This window comes from Sturnira hondurensis, unplaced genomic scaffold (genome assembly GCF_014824575.4).
Source record: "Sturnira hondurensis isolate 20B ecotype Veracruz unplaced genomic scaffold, ASM1482457v3 Scaffold0016587, whole genome shotgun sequence".
NCBI classification, from domain to species: domain Eukaryota; kingdom Metazoa; phylum Chordata; class Mammalia; order Chiroptera; family Phyllostomidae; genus Sturnira; species Sturnira hondurensis.
This window is the reverse complement of record NW_028089218.1, coordinates 201,004-216,003: the sequence shown is the minus strand read 5'-3', so window position 1 is coordinate 216,003 and position 15,000 is coordinate 201,004. Positions and strand designations below refer to the sequence as shown.

The following is a 15,000-nucleotide window of genomic DNA, read 5'->3' as shown; positions in this document are numbered from 1 at the left end:
GGTAGTCTTCTGACTTGTCTTAACCTCTCTTCTCTCCCCCAAGGTGGATCCCCGCCCCCTTCCCCCACCCCGCCCACGCCCCCCAAGGCATTCCTGGCAACTACACTACACAGCAGTGAATGGGATCAGGCTGCTCTGCACCCATGGGAAAGCAAAGCAACACTCAATAGTGGAGTTCCAGTGTGGAAGGGGGTGGGGGCAGGAGCCAATGATCCCCTGGGGTGGGGTTTGCCCTTACCCTCTGTTACAAACACCGCCCCCCCCCTCAAGCTGGCAGTTTCCTCCAGAGCTGTGGGGCCCTTTAGACCTGGGAGTAGATGGTAAACGTCCCATCCGCACTTCGGTGTATGTCAGGTTATTAGACCCAACCCTCGGAGGCTGTGTAGCGCGTGGCTGGAAAGTCCCATGGACTGGGTCGGGAGGGAGAAGGGTAAGGGGCGCCCGCAGAGCCAGTGAGTCTCCCTTTCCCTCGACAGTGGGGCACATGGAGCAAACCGATGTGGTGTCCCAAAGGCCACTTTCTTGTGGCTTTCTCCTTTCTCGTGAAGGCACCCACGACCCCTGGGGACAACAGGGCTGCAAACAACACACGTTTCCGCTGCTCGGATGGCACAGAGCTGGAAGGGCCTGCTCTGGCCGGGGAGACTTTGGAAACTGGAGTGAGCCACGTCCTAAAGGCATGTGCGGCGTTCAGATCAAGATCGTGCTGCCTAGAGGCCGCCGCGATGACACAGTGGTTAACAACGTTGGTTTTTTCTGCTGTCGCCATCGACACCTTCGCTGCCTTCTCCCCCACCCCACTTCTCTCTCTGTCCTGGCTTTGGTCTCGCTCGTTTTAGGGGTAGGAAACTGTGCCTCCTAGTCTTCCTCCTAACCTAGCTTTGGGCCAGGCTGAAATTCAGGTTTCTGCTCAGGAGCCCATGGCGGGCTACTGAAAGTTACGGAAACACAGTCCAGAAAAACGCTCTTAAACACAATTTTACGGACAAGTTCAGGACATCCCTGGCTTTCTGAGGGCGTTTGCAATCACCCCATCCCCATTAAATGCCTGGGTTGTTTCTCTTCAGAACCACCAGTGACCTCGGTCAGATTAAAGAACTTCTAAAAAATTAAGAGGTGACATGTTACAACACCTTCAGGCTTCATTTTCCTAGAGCTTAACTGGTTAATACGTCTTTTCCATAGTTCCCTCCCCTCCATCCCCAGTACAAAACTCAAACACTGGCTTTTCCATTTAATGATTCCCACTTAGGGTCTCTGTCCTTGGTGTTCTCTCTGCCTAAAGTTCCTCAGCGACCCAGATGGTTAGTCCATTACCAAATGTCAGCTCTAATTTCACTTTCTCGGATTTATCTTACTTAAAAAAGACTCCACCAGTCAATATCTACCCCATTATCAATCTGTTTTTAAAAACTTTATCACCAATTGATCTTTTGCCTCTTAAAGTTGCCCATCTCCCACCCTGGAATGTTAAAGTATTTGAAAACACAGAGGCTGCCTGTCTTACTAACATTTTATTTCCAGGGCATGCTAATCGCTCAATAACTATTTGCTAAGAAAATAAGTAGAGTGCAGGGGTCCCATACAAGAGAGCTCCAAGCCCCAGCGTGTCTGGGGGCCTTCGGACGCTCCTCATATAGGGCACAATCTGAGATGCTCAACAGAGCTCATTTATGCTAGGGCAGGGGCGTCCAGGCGGGCGTCCATCAGTGAGCATCGGGGTCAGCGCAGCCTCAGCGAGGGGCGCCCTGCGGAAAAGAGAACGTGAGAATGCAGCCAGGGAGCAAGTAGGTGCCCCCTAAAGCTCCTCCGCACTCCGTCCCACCTCCTTCTTCCTGCAGTCGCCGCAGAAGACACCAACGGTCGCGTTCACCACCTGCAGCCCACACAGCAGGAGCTCCAGGCTCGAGGCCGCCACCAGCAGAGAGAAGAGCGTCACATTCCAGGTGACCACATTCGGCGGTTCCTTGCACAAACTCCACTGGGTATCGTTAAACAAGTAAGAGCCTCTGTGGACCACACAAGGTCACGTGAGAGACGGCGGTCTCGCGGAGAGCCCCCTCCCTGTTCCCTGGCCGGCGCACGCGCCGAGGGTGCGCTGCGAACGACTGGCTCGACCCGCGCGGAGGAAGATCTGGAAGGCGAGTCCGCCCCGGTTCCGGGTCTACGTCTGGAGAGGCACAGGGTGGGACCGGGAGGGCGCGGGAACTGCCCAGCCTTACGAGGTGTCCTGGAAGGGGTAGTTCCATTCGGTGCCGTCTATCGAGCATCTGGGCCCAATCTGGAGCGCGGCTCCGGATACTGAGAGACAGTAGATGGCACCAAGCACCCCGAACGCGGAGCAGAAGACCGAGCGCAGCATCTGGATGCAGAGTGGAAGGAGAGGCGAGGGGAGGCGCCATTTCCCTAGCTCTTCGTCTACCCCCCACCCCCCCACCCCCAGTCGCGCAGAGACATACTCCCCGTCAAAATCAACCCCCAATGCTTGGAGTTAGGACAACCCTGAGAGCCAGCGGCTGCAGAGGTTCATGGACCTAGTAGTCCCCTCTGATCAGGCCCATTGAGGCCTGAGATCGGCCCAGTACGTGGGATGCGGGGAAGGAGGGGCAGAGATGGATCCTAGGATTCTGCAGAGGAGCTAGTTTAGCTGGGAAGAGGGAGCCCTGGCTAAAGCCACGCTGCTGGTTGGCTTTTCGTAGACCTGTTCAAAGACCATCGCTGCTGGTTGGCTCTTCGTAGACCTGTTCAAAGACCATTCCTGAATGCCGTCTTAATTTGGATCTTACCCTGCAGCGATTTCCACAGCAGCCTGCACCGCAGCAGCCCTTGCCCCCTGCTCGAACGGCTGCAATTCCCGGACACAGTACCTGTGGAACAAGAGTCAGTGTGAGGGGCAGTTCCTCCAGATCCTCAAGACCTTATTTGCCTCAGTGCTTACCTCCTCCTGGAACCTGCCTGTGAGGTCCTCAGCCCTTTGGACCTTATCTGTACCTCTCCTGGAGCCCTTTCTCAATTAATCAAAATTTATGTGCCTACTTATCTCTGACAGGATTGTAGTCTCCAGAAGGGTAGAGCCTAATATCATTGCATTCCCAATAAATCTTGGTACATGTTAGGTACCAAGCTAATACGTATGGGAGTCAGGAAGCTTGGGTTTAATGTCAACCCCTGTGCACTGCACACTCTATAAATTGATTCATCTCTCAGGGTCTGTTTTGTCCTCTGCATGGTCAAAGGATGGTCATGGTCAAAATGGTTCTGCATGGCCCATCTCCCAGTGTTGATCCCATGATTTGGGATCAGGTCAACTTGATGTCAAGACTAACTCAGAGTTAATGCTCAATAGCTATTCCCTCAGCAGCAGGAAGGAATAGTGGTGTTGGAATGTTTGGGATCATGGTGAAGGGTAGGAGCATGTTTGTGGAGGCTCTCTGATGGGAAGTGTGAGGATCCCCAAGACACAGTCCTGGTCCTTTCTCTTTCTTTCTCCCTGTGGCCTTCCTCACAGAGCCATCCTTTCCAGGGCATCAGCTTCTCCCTCTGCCAATAGCCATCTCCTAAGTCATGCCTCCAGATTCAAATCTAACTGCCCAAAGGATATGTCACTTGAATGTCTTGGTTTTAGCTCAAATTCATCCAGCCTCATACTGTCCTCACAATTTATTTCCCCAAATCATCTCCCTTTGACTTTCGGGTCTTCATCAGTGGAGATATCCTCCTGAATATTCACCCAGCCTGGAAACCTTGAATCCTTTACACTCAGCCAGACCTCAAGTCTTCTCAACTTTTCTTCAATGGCTCTTGAGTTTGTCAGTTCTTTCTTTTTCTTTTGCGGTCAATCCCTAGTCACCTCCCACAACGATGATATTTTCAGACTCCCTACTAGAGTCCTGTAGTATCTCTTGCTCCAGGCCACTCTACACTCCATCCTACATGCTACCACCCGAATTAAATTTAACTTTCAAATAGTCTTTTGTATGCTCACATCCTTTAGAGTCTCCTCAAAGAGTAGCCCATCAAAACTCAACTCTGGCCAGGCATTTGAGGCTCCTCATCTTGGCTCCAGCCTTATCTTTGTTGCACTGTTTGCCTACCTCCCATCTCTGGAATTTCACAGCTGTCTTGATCTTTGCCTCCCTGTGCACCTTGTCTGACTCACAACACACAAGCAGCATTTTATTTTTCTCCAGGGGAGGGGCTGAAAGTTTTAGTTCAGTTATATCACTCACCTCAGTCTCACAGAAACACCTGCAGAGTTGAATGGACTTTTCACCAGATACTCTCCCCTCCTCCATGTTTCATGGCAGGTCTGGGGCGAGTTGTCACCCTCTGGCTTTGCCTCTGGTTAGCGCACTTAGTGGGAAGCTCCTAGACACCTAGACTGCCTTTTGGATCTACCAGTTTTGAATGAACTACCTATTTCAGGTGGGGTTTTTTTAGGTCAAAGTGTTTTTTTTTTCTTTTTGTTATCTGAACTTCTCTGTTTCCCTCTCTGTATACCCATCTTAATGAAAAGAGATGGGTAACTGTAAATGCAGGAGGAAATGCTAAGTTTATAGCTCAACTCTGCTTACTCTTCCCCATCTCTATGGCCACTGGCCTAGTTCAAGCCATTATCATTTCTCCTGGACAACTGCAGTGACCTCCATCTGGTCTTTCTGAATGCACTGTTGACCACCTACTATCCATTCCCCACATAAGCTACCAGAGGGATCTTTTTAAATCCAACGGAATACTGAGCAATTGGAACTTTCATACTTTGCTAATGGAAACGGATTTAGTGTGAGAGCTTCAGGAAACTCTGGTAATATTTAGTAGCCCTGAATATTTGTACGCCTTAAGAACCAGCAGTTTTACTCCTAGGTACACATCCAACAGAAATTCAAACATTTATTCACCTGAGTACAATTATAGGAATATTTATAGCAGCATTATTTGTAATAAAACCAAGTTGGAAACTATCCAAATGTTGATCAACAGTAGAGTATTTAAATTATGGCATATTCATACGTTGGACCACATGTAATAATACCGATGAGCCTCACAAACATAATGTTGAGCTCAAGAAGCCAGACACAAACATGCGTGTACTGTATGATTCCATTTATATAAAGTACCAAACAGGCAATCCTAATCTATGGGGCAGAAACCAGGAGAGTTGGGACTCTTGTCAGTGGCAGGTGGTGTCTGGTGGGAGGCACATCTGGGATTCTGGTAATGACCTGTATCTTGATCTGAGTACTGAGTATGTGGGTATGTTCACTTTGTAAAAATTCACCGAGCTGTACACTAAGGATCTGGGCATTTGTCTGACTTAAATAAAAGTTCAAAAACAAGTTTAAAAAGTTCATTAAAAAAGTAGCAAGTTCTTCAATAGTTTTCTGTTGTACTTATTAAAAAATTCACATTTCTCCTGTGGCTTTCAAAAGTGTACATGCTCTGGCTTCTATCTACCCAAGATCTCATCTCATTAAACCTTAGCTGCACTAACCTCCTATGTGATCCTCTGATATGCAAGCCTGTTCCTGCCTTAGGCTTTGTATTGATCAGTCACCTTGTCTGCAGTACTGATTCTTTTGGGGGGGAAGGGGTCTCAGTTCAGACATTGCTTCACTGAAGCCTTCCTTGAGAACACTGTGAGAAGTGGCCCCCAACCTTGCCCTAGGAGCTCTTAATCACAGCACCCTACTTTTAAAATTATTTTTTATTTTCTTATTTATTGCATTTAGAGAGGGGGGAAGAAAGAGAAAGAGAAATATTGATTTGTTGTCCCACTTATTTATACATTCATTGATTGATTTTTGTACGTGCCCTGACTAGGGATCCAACCCACAACCTTGGCATATTGGGAGGATGCTCTAACCAACTGAGCTCCCCAGCCAGGTCACTGCTTTGTTTTATTGATGATACCTACTTCTACCTGAAATCATCTTGATCGTTTACTTACTTTGTTCAAGTGTCTCTTAAGTGTAAGGCACTGGTCTAGTGATGGGCACACAACAGCCAGGGTAATGTAATGTACCTGAGGTAATGAGGTGGACATTCTTGCTTCTTTGATATTTTCTGTCTCCCCAGCAGGAACAGCAGCTTCAGGGAGAGCAAGAACCTTGTCTGTGTCCCTGTGGCATACCTCAAACCATGTGAACAGGTTTGAAAAAGGCCATAAGAGTGACTCAGGGCATGGAGATGGGAGGGAGGCAGCTGGGAATGAGCATGCTGAGAGGACATCCTCAGGGATCTCCCCTGAAGCAGACTGCTAAGCAGCAGCATACATTGTAGTCTCCCTACAATCTAACATTGTAGGGAGGTGGGGGTGGTTTATGCTGAAGAAAGGCATGATGTGAGTGTGTAGGCCTGGGATGAGTGTGAGGTAGAGTTGAGGTCAGAGAGATAGAGTCCAACAGCTATGAATCCATGTGGGAGGGGAGTAGGAGCAAAGATCTCAGAGGATAAGGGGAGACTGTTGGATAAAGGAGAGAAGGTAGGACCTATGAAAGAGATGAAGAGGAGACCTCTCTCAGAGAATTTTGTCAGTCAGCTCTCCTGAAAAGTGTGGAACTGTGCTGTGTAGATCTTTTGTCTTTATCCTATGAAGACGTTAAACTAACTAGACCTTCCAGAAGTTTCTCTAAATGGAGAGGCAGTTGGAGGATGGGAGTTAGGAAGTCCGGAAAACTGGTGTCTCCAAGTCTCCCACATTTCCTGATAGATTCTAGTCTCCAGGAAGATGCGGGAGCACCTTCTCTACTATTCTGACCTAGGTTTGAGTTTATTCTTAGCTCTGAGCACTAAGGGGAGCATCCAAAAATGTGGGCTGAGAGTGAAAAGACAGGGAAGCCGGGGAGGGTGACACCAAGCTGGGAAGTAGATTGACTGATTGGTGACTACTCCCTGGCTCCAGACATTGGCAAACACCCGATCCTCCAAGCTGATTCTTATCTTGCCCTGATAACCTCCCACACAATCAGCTGTTCCTTTTTCCTCAACTCTTGTAGGGTGGTGTTCCCAGCATCTGCTCAGCCATGGGGATGGAGAAGGGCAGGTAGGACATTCTCCTTTCCCATAAGGGAAGCTTCTTAGAGCAGTGAGACTCCCTTCCTTGGTGTTCCCCTTAGACATTCAGCTTAGGACTCTGGGGCTCCTCCAGCACGTCCACACAGTGATCAGTGTTGGGGAGCAGATTCAGGGGACCACAGGTCTCCACTGCACCACACCAACCCTTCCCAGGCAGCTGTGCTTTTCCCCCTCTCCCTCTCCCTCCTGTTCAGAACCACCTAGAGTGGTGCCCAGTCCCCTACCCCTACAACCTCTCCCTCGCTACCCTTCTCACCATCAGTCCCCCGCCGATGAAGCCAGCCATGAGCCAGACTTGCAAGCTGAGGTTGTCAGAGTTGGTCCAAGTGGTCTCCCCATTAGGCACCAGCAGGAGGGTGTTGGCCAAGATGCAGATCAGGGAGAGGGAGATGAGGGAGAGCCCCACAAAGCGGGCACACTTCCCTGTGCACATGGTGACAGGCAGTGAGTGAAAGTGAGCCCCAGGCTAGGTGGACAGGAAAACAAGCCCGGAGCAAGGAGCAAAGGTCATGAAAGAGGTGTGGCAGAAACCAGACCAGCAAGATCAATGATGAAGGAGAGAAGCAGGGAGACACAGGCAAAGAGGAGGTGGAGGGGCTGCTTGTCGTGAGGTGAAGGGGAGGATGTGGTGGAGAAGGTCGGGGAGCTTGACACAGAGGGAGTTGCCATGGGTCAGTGTGTTCTTCCTCTTTTTTTCTGCACACACCTCTCCTCAGCCTATCTGGTTGTTGCTTACCTGTTTTGTGACTTAAGCCTCTTGATTTATTTTATTTTATTTTATTTTATTTTATTGATTATACTATTACAGTTGTCCCAATTTTTCCTCCTCCCCCCCCCCTACCCAGCAGCCCCATTCACTCAGGCTTTTGTTCATGTATCCCCACACTTTTGTTCATGTCCATAGGTCATGCAGATAAGTTCTTTGGCTACTCCATTTCCTACACTGTACTTTGCATCCCCATCGCTATTCTGTAATTACCTACTTGTACTTCTTAATCTCCTCACCTCTTCACCCATTCCTTCCACACCTGCCTCCCGTCTGGCAACCATCAAAACACTCTCCAAAGGTGGCGGGGGCGGGGAACACTCTCTGTATCCATGATTCTGCCTCTGTTCTTCTTGTTTGCTTAGTTTGTTTTTTTAGATGCAATCATTGATAGATATGTATTTATTGCCATTTTATTGCTCATAGTTTTGATCTTCTTCTTTTTCTTAAATAAGGCCCTTTAACATTTTATATAATAATGGTTTGGTAACAATGAACTCCTTTAGTTTTTTCCTTGTCTGGGAAGCTCTTTATCTGCCCTTCCGTTCTAAATGATAGCTTTGCTGGGTAGAGCAATCTTGGCTGTAGGTCCCTGCTTCTCATGACTTTGAATATCTCTTGCCAATCCCTTCTAGCCTGCAAAGTTTCTTCTGAGAAGTCAGCTGACAGTCTTATGGGAACCCCTCTGTAGGTAAATAACTCCTTTTCTCTTGCTGCTTTCAAGGTTCTCTCTTTATCTTTAACCTTTAGCCTTTTAATTATGATGTGTCTTTTGTGGACCTCTTTGCATCCATCTTGTTTGGGACTCTCTGTGCTTGCTGGACTTGCATGTCTATTTTCTCCACCAAATTAGGGAAGTTTGCTTTCATTGTTTTTCCAAATAGATTTCCAATTCTTTGCTCTTTCTCTTCTGCTTCTGGCACCCTTATGATGCAAATGTTGGAATGCTTGAAGTTGTCCCAGAGGCTGCTTACACTATCCTCGGGTTTTTAAAATTCTTTTTATTTCTTGTTGTTCTGGCTGGTTGTTTTTTTGCTTCCTTGTGTTCCATATCATTGATTTAATTCTCATCTTCATCCACTCTACTGTTGTTTCCCTATAAATGTTTTTTATTTCAAATAGTGTATCCTTCATTTCTGACTGGATCTTTTTTATGCCTCACTAAGTTCTCTGAGTCTCAGTTGCCATATCTATATAAAGGGTATAGTGGGGCACTAGGCTCATGGGCTTTTTGTGAGGATTAAATAAGACAATGTGAGAAGTATTGTACTTTGTACTAGGATGTGCTAAGCAAATGTATGGTGGCATTATAATTTCTATTAGTCCCACAAGAGGGAGGTTTCCTGGAAAGAAACTAAGAAGATGGTAGTGGATGTTCATTGTTCTTTCATTTCTTCTCCATATTTGTTTATCAAACCCTCCTCCTATTGAAGCCACCATCTGTCTCTCAGGGTGGGCTCTCTAGTAAAGCCTGATTAATAGAGCATTCCATCCTTTGGCCATAGTGTTTGACTTGGCCACATGATCCCAGCCCCTCCCCCAAGAGTCACTTTCTGGTTTTTGTGGTTGGCAATCTAAGGTCAAAGGAGTTCTGTTTTTGTTGTGACCCTGAAGTTGCTGGTAGCATATTGCCTGTTGGAGAGTGAAGTCAATCCAGAAGAAAGAATAATCAAAGGATGGGAAGACACTAAGTCTTGATGACATGAACTGAATGTGCAGATTCAGCTATGCCTGAAGTCTCTGGGAAAGTTTTGATTATGAGAACCAGTTTGAATTGTGTTTCTGTCAGCTAAAACATAGAGTCTATTTTGATACAGATTAATTCATTAAGCCCTTGCAGTGGACAAGGCCTTGCTCTGGAGATAGCGGGGGTTCCAAGTTGTACAGATGAGGCTCATATAGGGGCTGTGGGAGCAAAAGGAGAGTGAAGGCCCACATGGGATGTGGTAGTAGCACAAAAGAGATGAGGGCGGCAGGAAGTGCTGCAAGACTTCAGAAGGCATGTGATGACAGTGTCACACAGAAAGTGGTATCCAGCCAGTGGCCACTGCTGTAGCCTGTCCAAGCAGCCCACTCAAACCATTACAGAGACACGGAAAATGGGGAAAGCTTAACCCTCAAAATGAATACCGGAACCTTAGAGGAATTTTTACTATTTATGAGAGAGAGAAGCTGTTCCTCTCTCTTATTTGTGAAAGAGGATACCTGAATACACGTTGAACCTCCCCCAACTATCTGCCTCTGATTGGCCGTTATTGTAATGACCAATATTTTATCTGCTTCTGTTGGATTGCTTAATGCATTAAAAAATTTTCCATTTTGGGGGGTCCACTAAAAATCTATCTTTTTACATCTGGGGGAGGGAGTAGAAAAGAAAGCAACTTCTATACAGGGCCCTACTCAGTGGCAGCTTCTTGTTCCTAAAGGTTAAGGAAGACTCTGAGGAAATACATTTTTGGGGGGAAAAATCTAGGTGTAGCTGCTTTATATGTTTGATGGGTAGAAGGGATGAAGTGAAGTGTGAAGGCCCCTCACACCCTCCATTTTACCTCAGGCTATGTCCTGGAACCCTGGGGTGGAGAAATTGCCACTTTCATTCCTGCTTCTTGAGACTGTTGACAACCACGACCATGTAGTGATAGATAAAGAAGACAAGCAGGAAGAGCTATACTCCCAGCATATTGGCAAAGATGGTGAGCTGCACATCTGTAATTATCCTGAGCAGCTGGGCTCTGCTCTAGCATGGTCTGTGCAGTAGCTCCAGGTAGGAGCTCCGTGGTTTTTTTTAAATCCTCACCCAAGGACATTTCTTCATTGCTTTTAGAGAAATAGTAAAGGTTGAGGCAGGGACAGATGTGAGAGAGAAACCTCCCTGACTGAGGATTGAATCTTTAGCCTTTCCATGTGCAGGACAATGCTCTAACAACACTGGCCAGGGCTCCATACTGGCCAGGGCTCCATGTTGTTTCTGATATCTCATTTCATTAAATTTTCTGTCTCATGAGGTTTTTTTTACATGCTCTTGTGTTTTAGAGGAGATAGTTTAAATATTTTATTTATTTATTTTTAGAGAAGTGGGAAGGGAGGGAGAAAAGAGAGACAAAGAGAAACATCAATATATGAAATACATCAACCAGTTGCCTTTTGCATGCTCTCAGCTGGGGACCTGGCCTACAACCCAGACACCTGCCCTGATTGGGAGTCAAACTTGAGATCTTTGGTTTATAGGCTGGTACTCAAACCACTAAGCCACACCAGTCAGGGCAGAGGCATATTTTAAATCCAGGTAGTGGATACTTGTAAATGTTGCAAAAGCATCCTTTAACTTCTTACCTTCCCTCTCTCTGAGAAGGCTTAGACTATCATAATTCCTGCAACTTCCTTTGTGGGGGCCTGTAATGATGATTTGCCATTCTTATTAGCTTTATAGCTTTTGACTATATGACCATGTGATCTTGTGGTAAAAATTGAACTATCTGCTTCAGTTCTTCAATCCTTCATGCCCTTTGCTATGACATTTTATTGTCCCTCCCACTAGAGGTAGCCTGTACCTCCAACCATATGGACACAATGAAATGTGGGCAGAAGCAACAATATCCCAGTTCTGAGACCAGGCCTTAAGGAGCATTGTATATTGCTACTTGACATCTTGTGCCCTATTACTGCCATGGAAGGAACATGCCCAAGTTAGCCACTGGTAAAAGGAAAGTGAGAGATACAAGGGAAAGGCTCAGATCAGATCCCAACCTGTGTTGGGGACCTCTAACCAACCCATACATGTATGAATAAAATAAGCGCTTAGAATCCTTGAGAAATATTTATATGTCACTAAGGCTTTGTGGGTTGGTTTTTGTTTTTTTTTTGGTTTTACAGCCATAGTTGGCTGACACAGAACTCATTATCTAGTCCATAGCTGATCAATCTAGGAATGAGTAGCTAACCCATAGCCTGAGACCTATGAGGCAGCTTGAGAAGAGCTCTGCCCAGGAAAGGTACCTCACTTAATGATGACTGATAAACAAATTGGATGTTTATTCTTGGGAAACATGACTGTGAGGCAACCTGAGTTATCAGAGGAAAAGATGGCCCAAAATCCAGGAAAATATGAAAGAATGGAGTGAGTAAAAGCCACAATGTTTCTCTCCCTTTCTTTCTCCCTCCCTTCCCCTCTGTCTAAAAGTAAATAAATAAAAAAATTTTTAGGTTGTGAATCCTATTTTTTAATATATTTTATTGATTATGTTATTACAGTTGTCCCATTTCCCCCCTTCATTCCCCTCCACCCTGCACACCCTCTCCCTCCCACATTCCCCTCCTTTAGTTCATGTCCATGTGTCATAAGTTCTTTAGCTTTTACATTTCTCATACTATCCTTGCCCTCCCCCTGTCTATTTTCTGCCTGCCATCTATGCTACTTATTCTCTATACCTTCCCCGCCCCCCAACTCCCCTGTTGCTAACCCTGCATGTGAACTCCATTTCTGTGCTTCTCTTCCTGTTCTAGTTGTTTGCTTAGTTTGTTTTTATTTTAGGTGTGGTTGTTAGTAATTGTGAGTTTGCTGTCATTTAGTATACGTATTATTTATCTTCTTTTCCTTAGATAAGTCCCTTTAACATTTCATAAAATAAAGGCTTGGTGATGATGAACTCCTTCAACTTGACCTTATCTGAGAAGCACTTTATCTGCTCTTCCATTGTAAATGAAAGCTTTGCTGGATAGAGCAATCTTGGAAGTAGGTTCTTGTCTTTCATGACTTGGAATACTTCTTTCCAGCCCCTTCTTGCCTGTTACTTTGTTTCTGAATTGTTCTTATTTTGGTTGTTTGAGGAGGCACAATGTGTCTACCTATGCCTCCATCTTGGCCGGAAGTCTCGCAAAATATTTTTAAAAAATATTTTATTTATGGACTTCCCCCAAGATGGAGGTATGAATTCCAACAACTAAGGAGTTAAAATAGACACATTAATCCAGACCAGTAGGCAGGGCACAGTCAGGCAGCCTAGTGGAGAGGGATTGCAGCACAGGAAGTGGTAACACCGGGTATGCAAGGCACCCCAGATGCACAAAGCGGCATAGGGCAGACCCTGGGCACCCCGGTGGCAGCTGGCAGACCCTGGGCATGGGTGGCAACAGGAAAACCCAGTGAGGCAGTGACTGAGAAGCGGGGCACCGTGTGCAAGGTGGCTGTCTGCTCAAGCAGAGGTCCCACGTGCACGGGCAGATAACTGGAGAGCTAAATGGATCTCGCAACCCAGGGTCCTAGTGATGGGAAATAAAGCCTCAAAACACTGATTGAAAACACTTGTGGGTGTTGAGGCACAGGGAGAGACTTCAACCCTCACAGGAAAGTTCGTTGGAGAGACCCACAGGGTCCTAGAATGCACACAAGCCCACCCACATGAGAATCAGCACCAGAAAGACCCCGTTCACTTGGGGAGCAGCGGAAGGGACTGAGGTGCAACAGAAAGTGGGGCAAAATGCCACTTTATTCCCTCTCAGACCCCACCCCCACATACAGGGTCACAACCCAGCAACTTGGGTTGCCCTGCCCTGGTGAACACCTAAGGCTCCGCCCCTCATATGTAACAGGTGTAAACAGACCAAACATTATGGCTCAAGCAGAAAAACAGCTCAAAGCCCCAGAGTCAATTCTTCTAAGTGACCAAGAGATAGCGAACCTCTCAGATGCACAGTTCAAAACACTGGTGATCAGGATGCTCACAGAACTGGTTGATTATAGTCACAAATTAGAGGAAGATATGAAGGCTAAACTAATTGAAATGAAGGGAAATACACAGGAAACCAATAGTGATGGAAAGGAAACTGGGACTCAAATCAAGGGAGTGGACCAGAAGGAAGAATGAAACATCCAGCCAGAAAAGAATAAAGAAACAAGAATTCCAAAAAATGAGGAGAGGCTTAGGAACCTCCTGGACATCTTTAAATGTTCCAACATCCAAATTATAGGGGTACCAGAAGGGGGAAGGAAACAGCCACGAGTGGAACACTTATTTGAACAAATAATAAAGGAGAACTTCCCCAGTCTGGAAAAGGAAATAGACTTCCAGGAAATCCAGGAAGCTCAGAGAGTCCCAAAGAAGTTGGACCCAAGAAGGAACACACCAAGGCACATCATCATTACATTAGCCAAGATTAAAATGAAGGAGAGAATCCTAGAAGCAGCAAGAGAAAAGGGGACAGTCACCTACAAAGGAGTGCCCATCAGACTGTCAGTGGATTTCTCAAAAGAGACCTTACAGGCAAGAAGGAGCTGGAAAGAAGTATTCCAAGTCATGAAATCCAAAGACCTACAGCCAAGATTGCTTTATCCAGCAAAACTTTCATTTAGAATGGAAGGACAGATAAAGTGCTTCTCAGATAAGATCAAGTTCAAGGAGTTCATCATCACCAAGCCCTTATTGTATGAAATGTTAAAGGGACTTATATAAGAAAAAGAAGAACAGTGAAAGGACAGCAAACTCACAGTTACTAACAACCACACCTAAAACAAAAGCAAACTAAGAGGACAGCTAGATCAGGAGTGGAACCATAGAAATGAAGAACACATGGAGGGTTAGCAACAGGGGAGTGGGAGGAGGAGAAGGGGGGAGAAGGTACAGAAAATAGCATAGACAGTAGGTAGAAAATAGATAGGGGAGAGGGCAGGAATAGTAGGGGAAATATAGAATCTAATGAACTTGAGACATGTGATCATAAACTAAAGGGGGGAATGGTGGGGGAGGAGGTGTGCAGGGTGGAGGTGAATGAAAGGGGGGAATAGAACAAGTGTAATGGTATAATCAATAAAATGTATTAAAAAATAAGCCCTGGCTGGTGTGGCTGAGTGGATTGAGCACGGGCCTGCGAACCACAGGATCGTGGTTCGATTCCCAATCAGGGCACCTGCCTGGGTTGCAGGCCAGTTCCTGGCAGGGGATACACCAGAGGCAACCATACATTGATATTTCTCTCTCTCTCTCCTTCCTTTCCCCTCTAAAAATAAATAAATAAAATCTTTAAAAAATAAATAAATAAAATATTTTATTTATTTATTTTTAGAGAGAGGGCAAGGGAGAGAGAAAGAGAGGTAGAGAAACAGCAATGTGTGTTTTCCTCTTGCACTCTCCCTACTGGGGAGCTGACTCACAACCTATTCATGT

At 46.2% G+C, this 15,000-nt stretch overlaps 2 protein-coding genes and 1 pseudogene across 2 annotated transcripts in view; all 3 read right to left on the bottom strand.

Annotated features, from left to right (window-relative positions):
• Positions 1–1,498: 1,498 nt before the first annotated feature.
• On the bottom strand, positions 1,499–7,690 carry TM4SF5 (transmembrane 4 L six family member 5). Its single transcript, XM_037066212.1, has 5 exons — positions 7,331–7,690; positions 2,787–2,867; positions 2,223–2,362; positions 1,826–2,009; positions 1,499–1,748 (listed from the first exon to the last, which is right to left on the bottom strand). Exons 1-5 carry the CDS (start codon positions 7,505–7,507, stop codon positions 1,734–1,736), a joined length of 597 nt encoding a protein of 198 aa, XP_036922107.1. The 5' UTR covers positions 7,508–7,690; the 3' UTR covers positions 1,499–1,733.
• Positions 2,799–15,000, bottom strand: part of ZMYND15 (zinc finger MYND-type containing 15) — a 47,451-nt gene continuing 35,249 nt past the window's right edge. Inside the window, exon 14 of the mRNA XM_037066203.1 lies at positions 2,799–2,867. The gene's annotated coding sequence lies outside the window, so the exon portion shown is untranslated. The remainder of the gene's footprint in view (positions 2,868–15,000) is intronic.
• LOC119001095 (dolichyl-diphosphooligosaccharide--protein glycosyltransferase subunit 4-like) lies at positions 10,234–10,801 on the bottom strand (annotated as a pseudogene).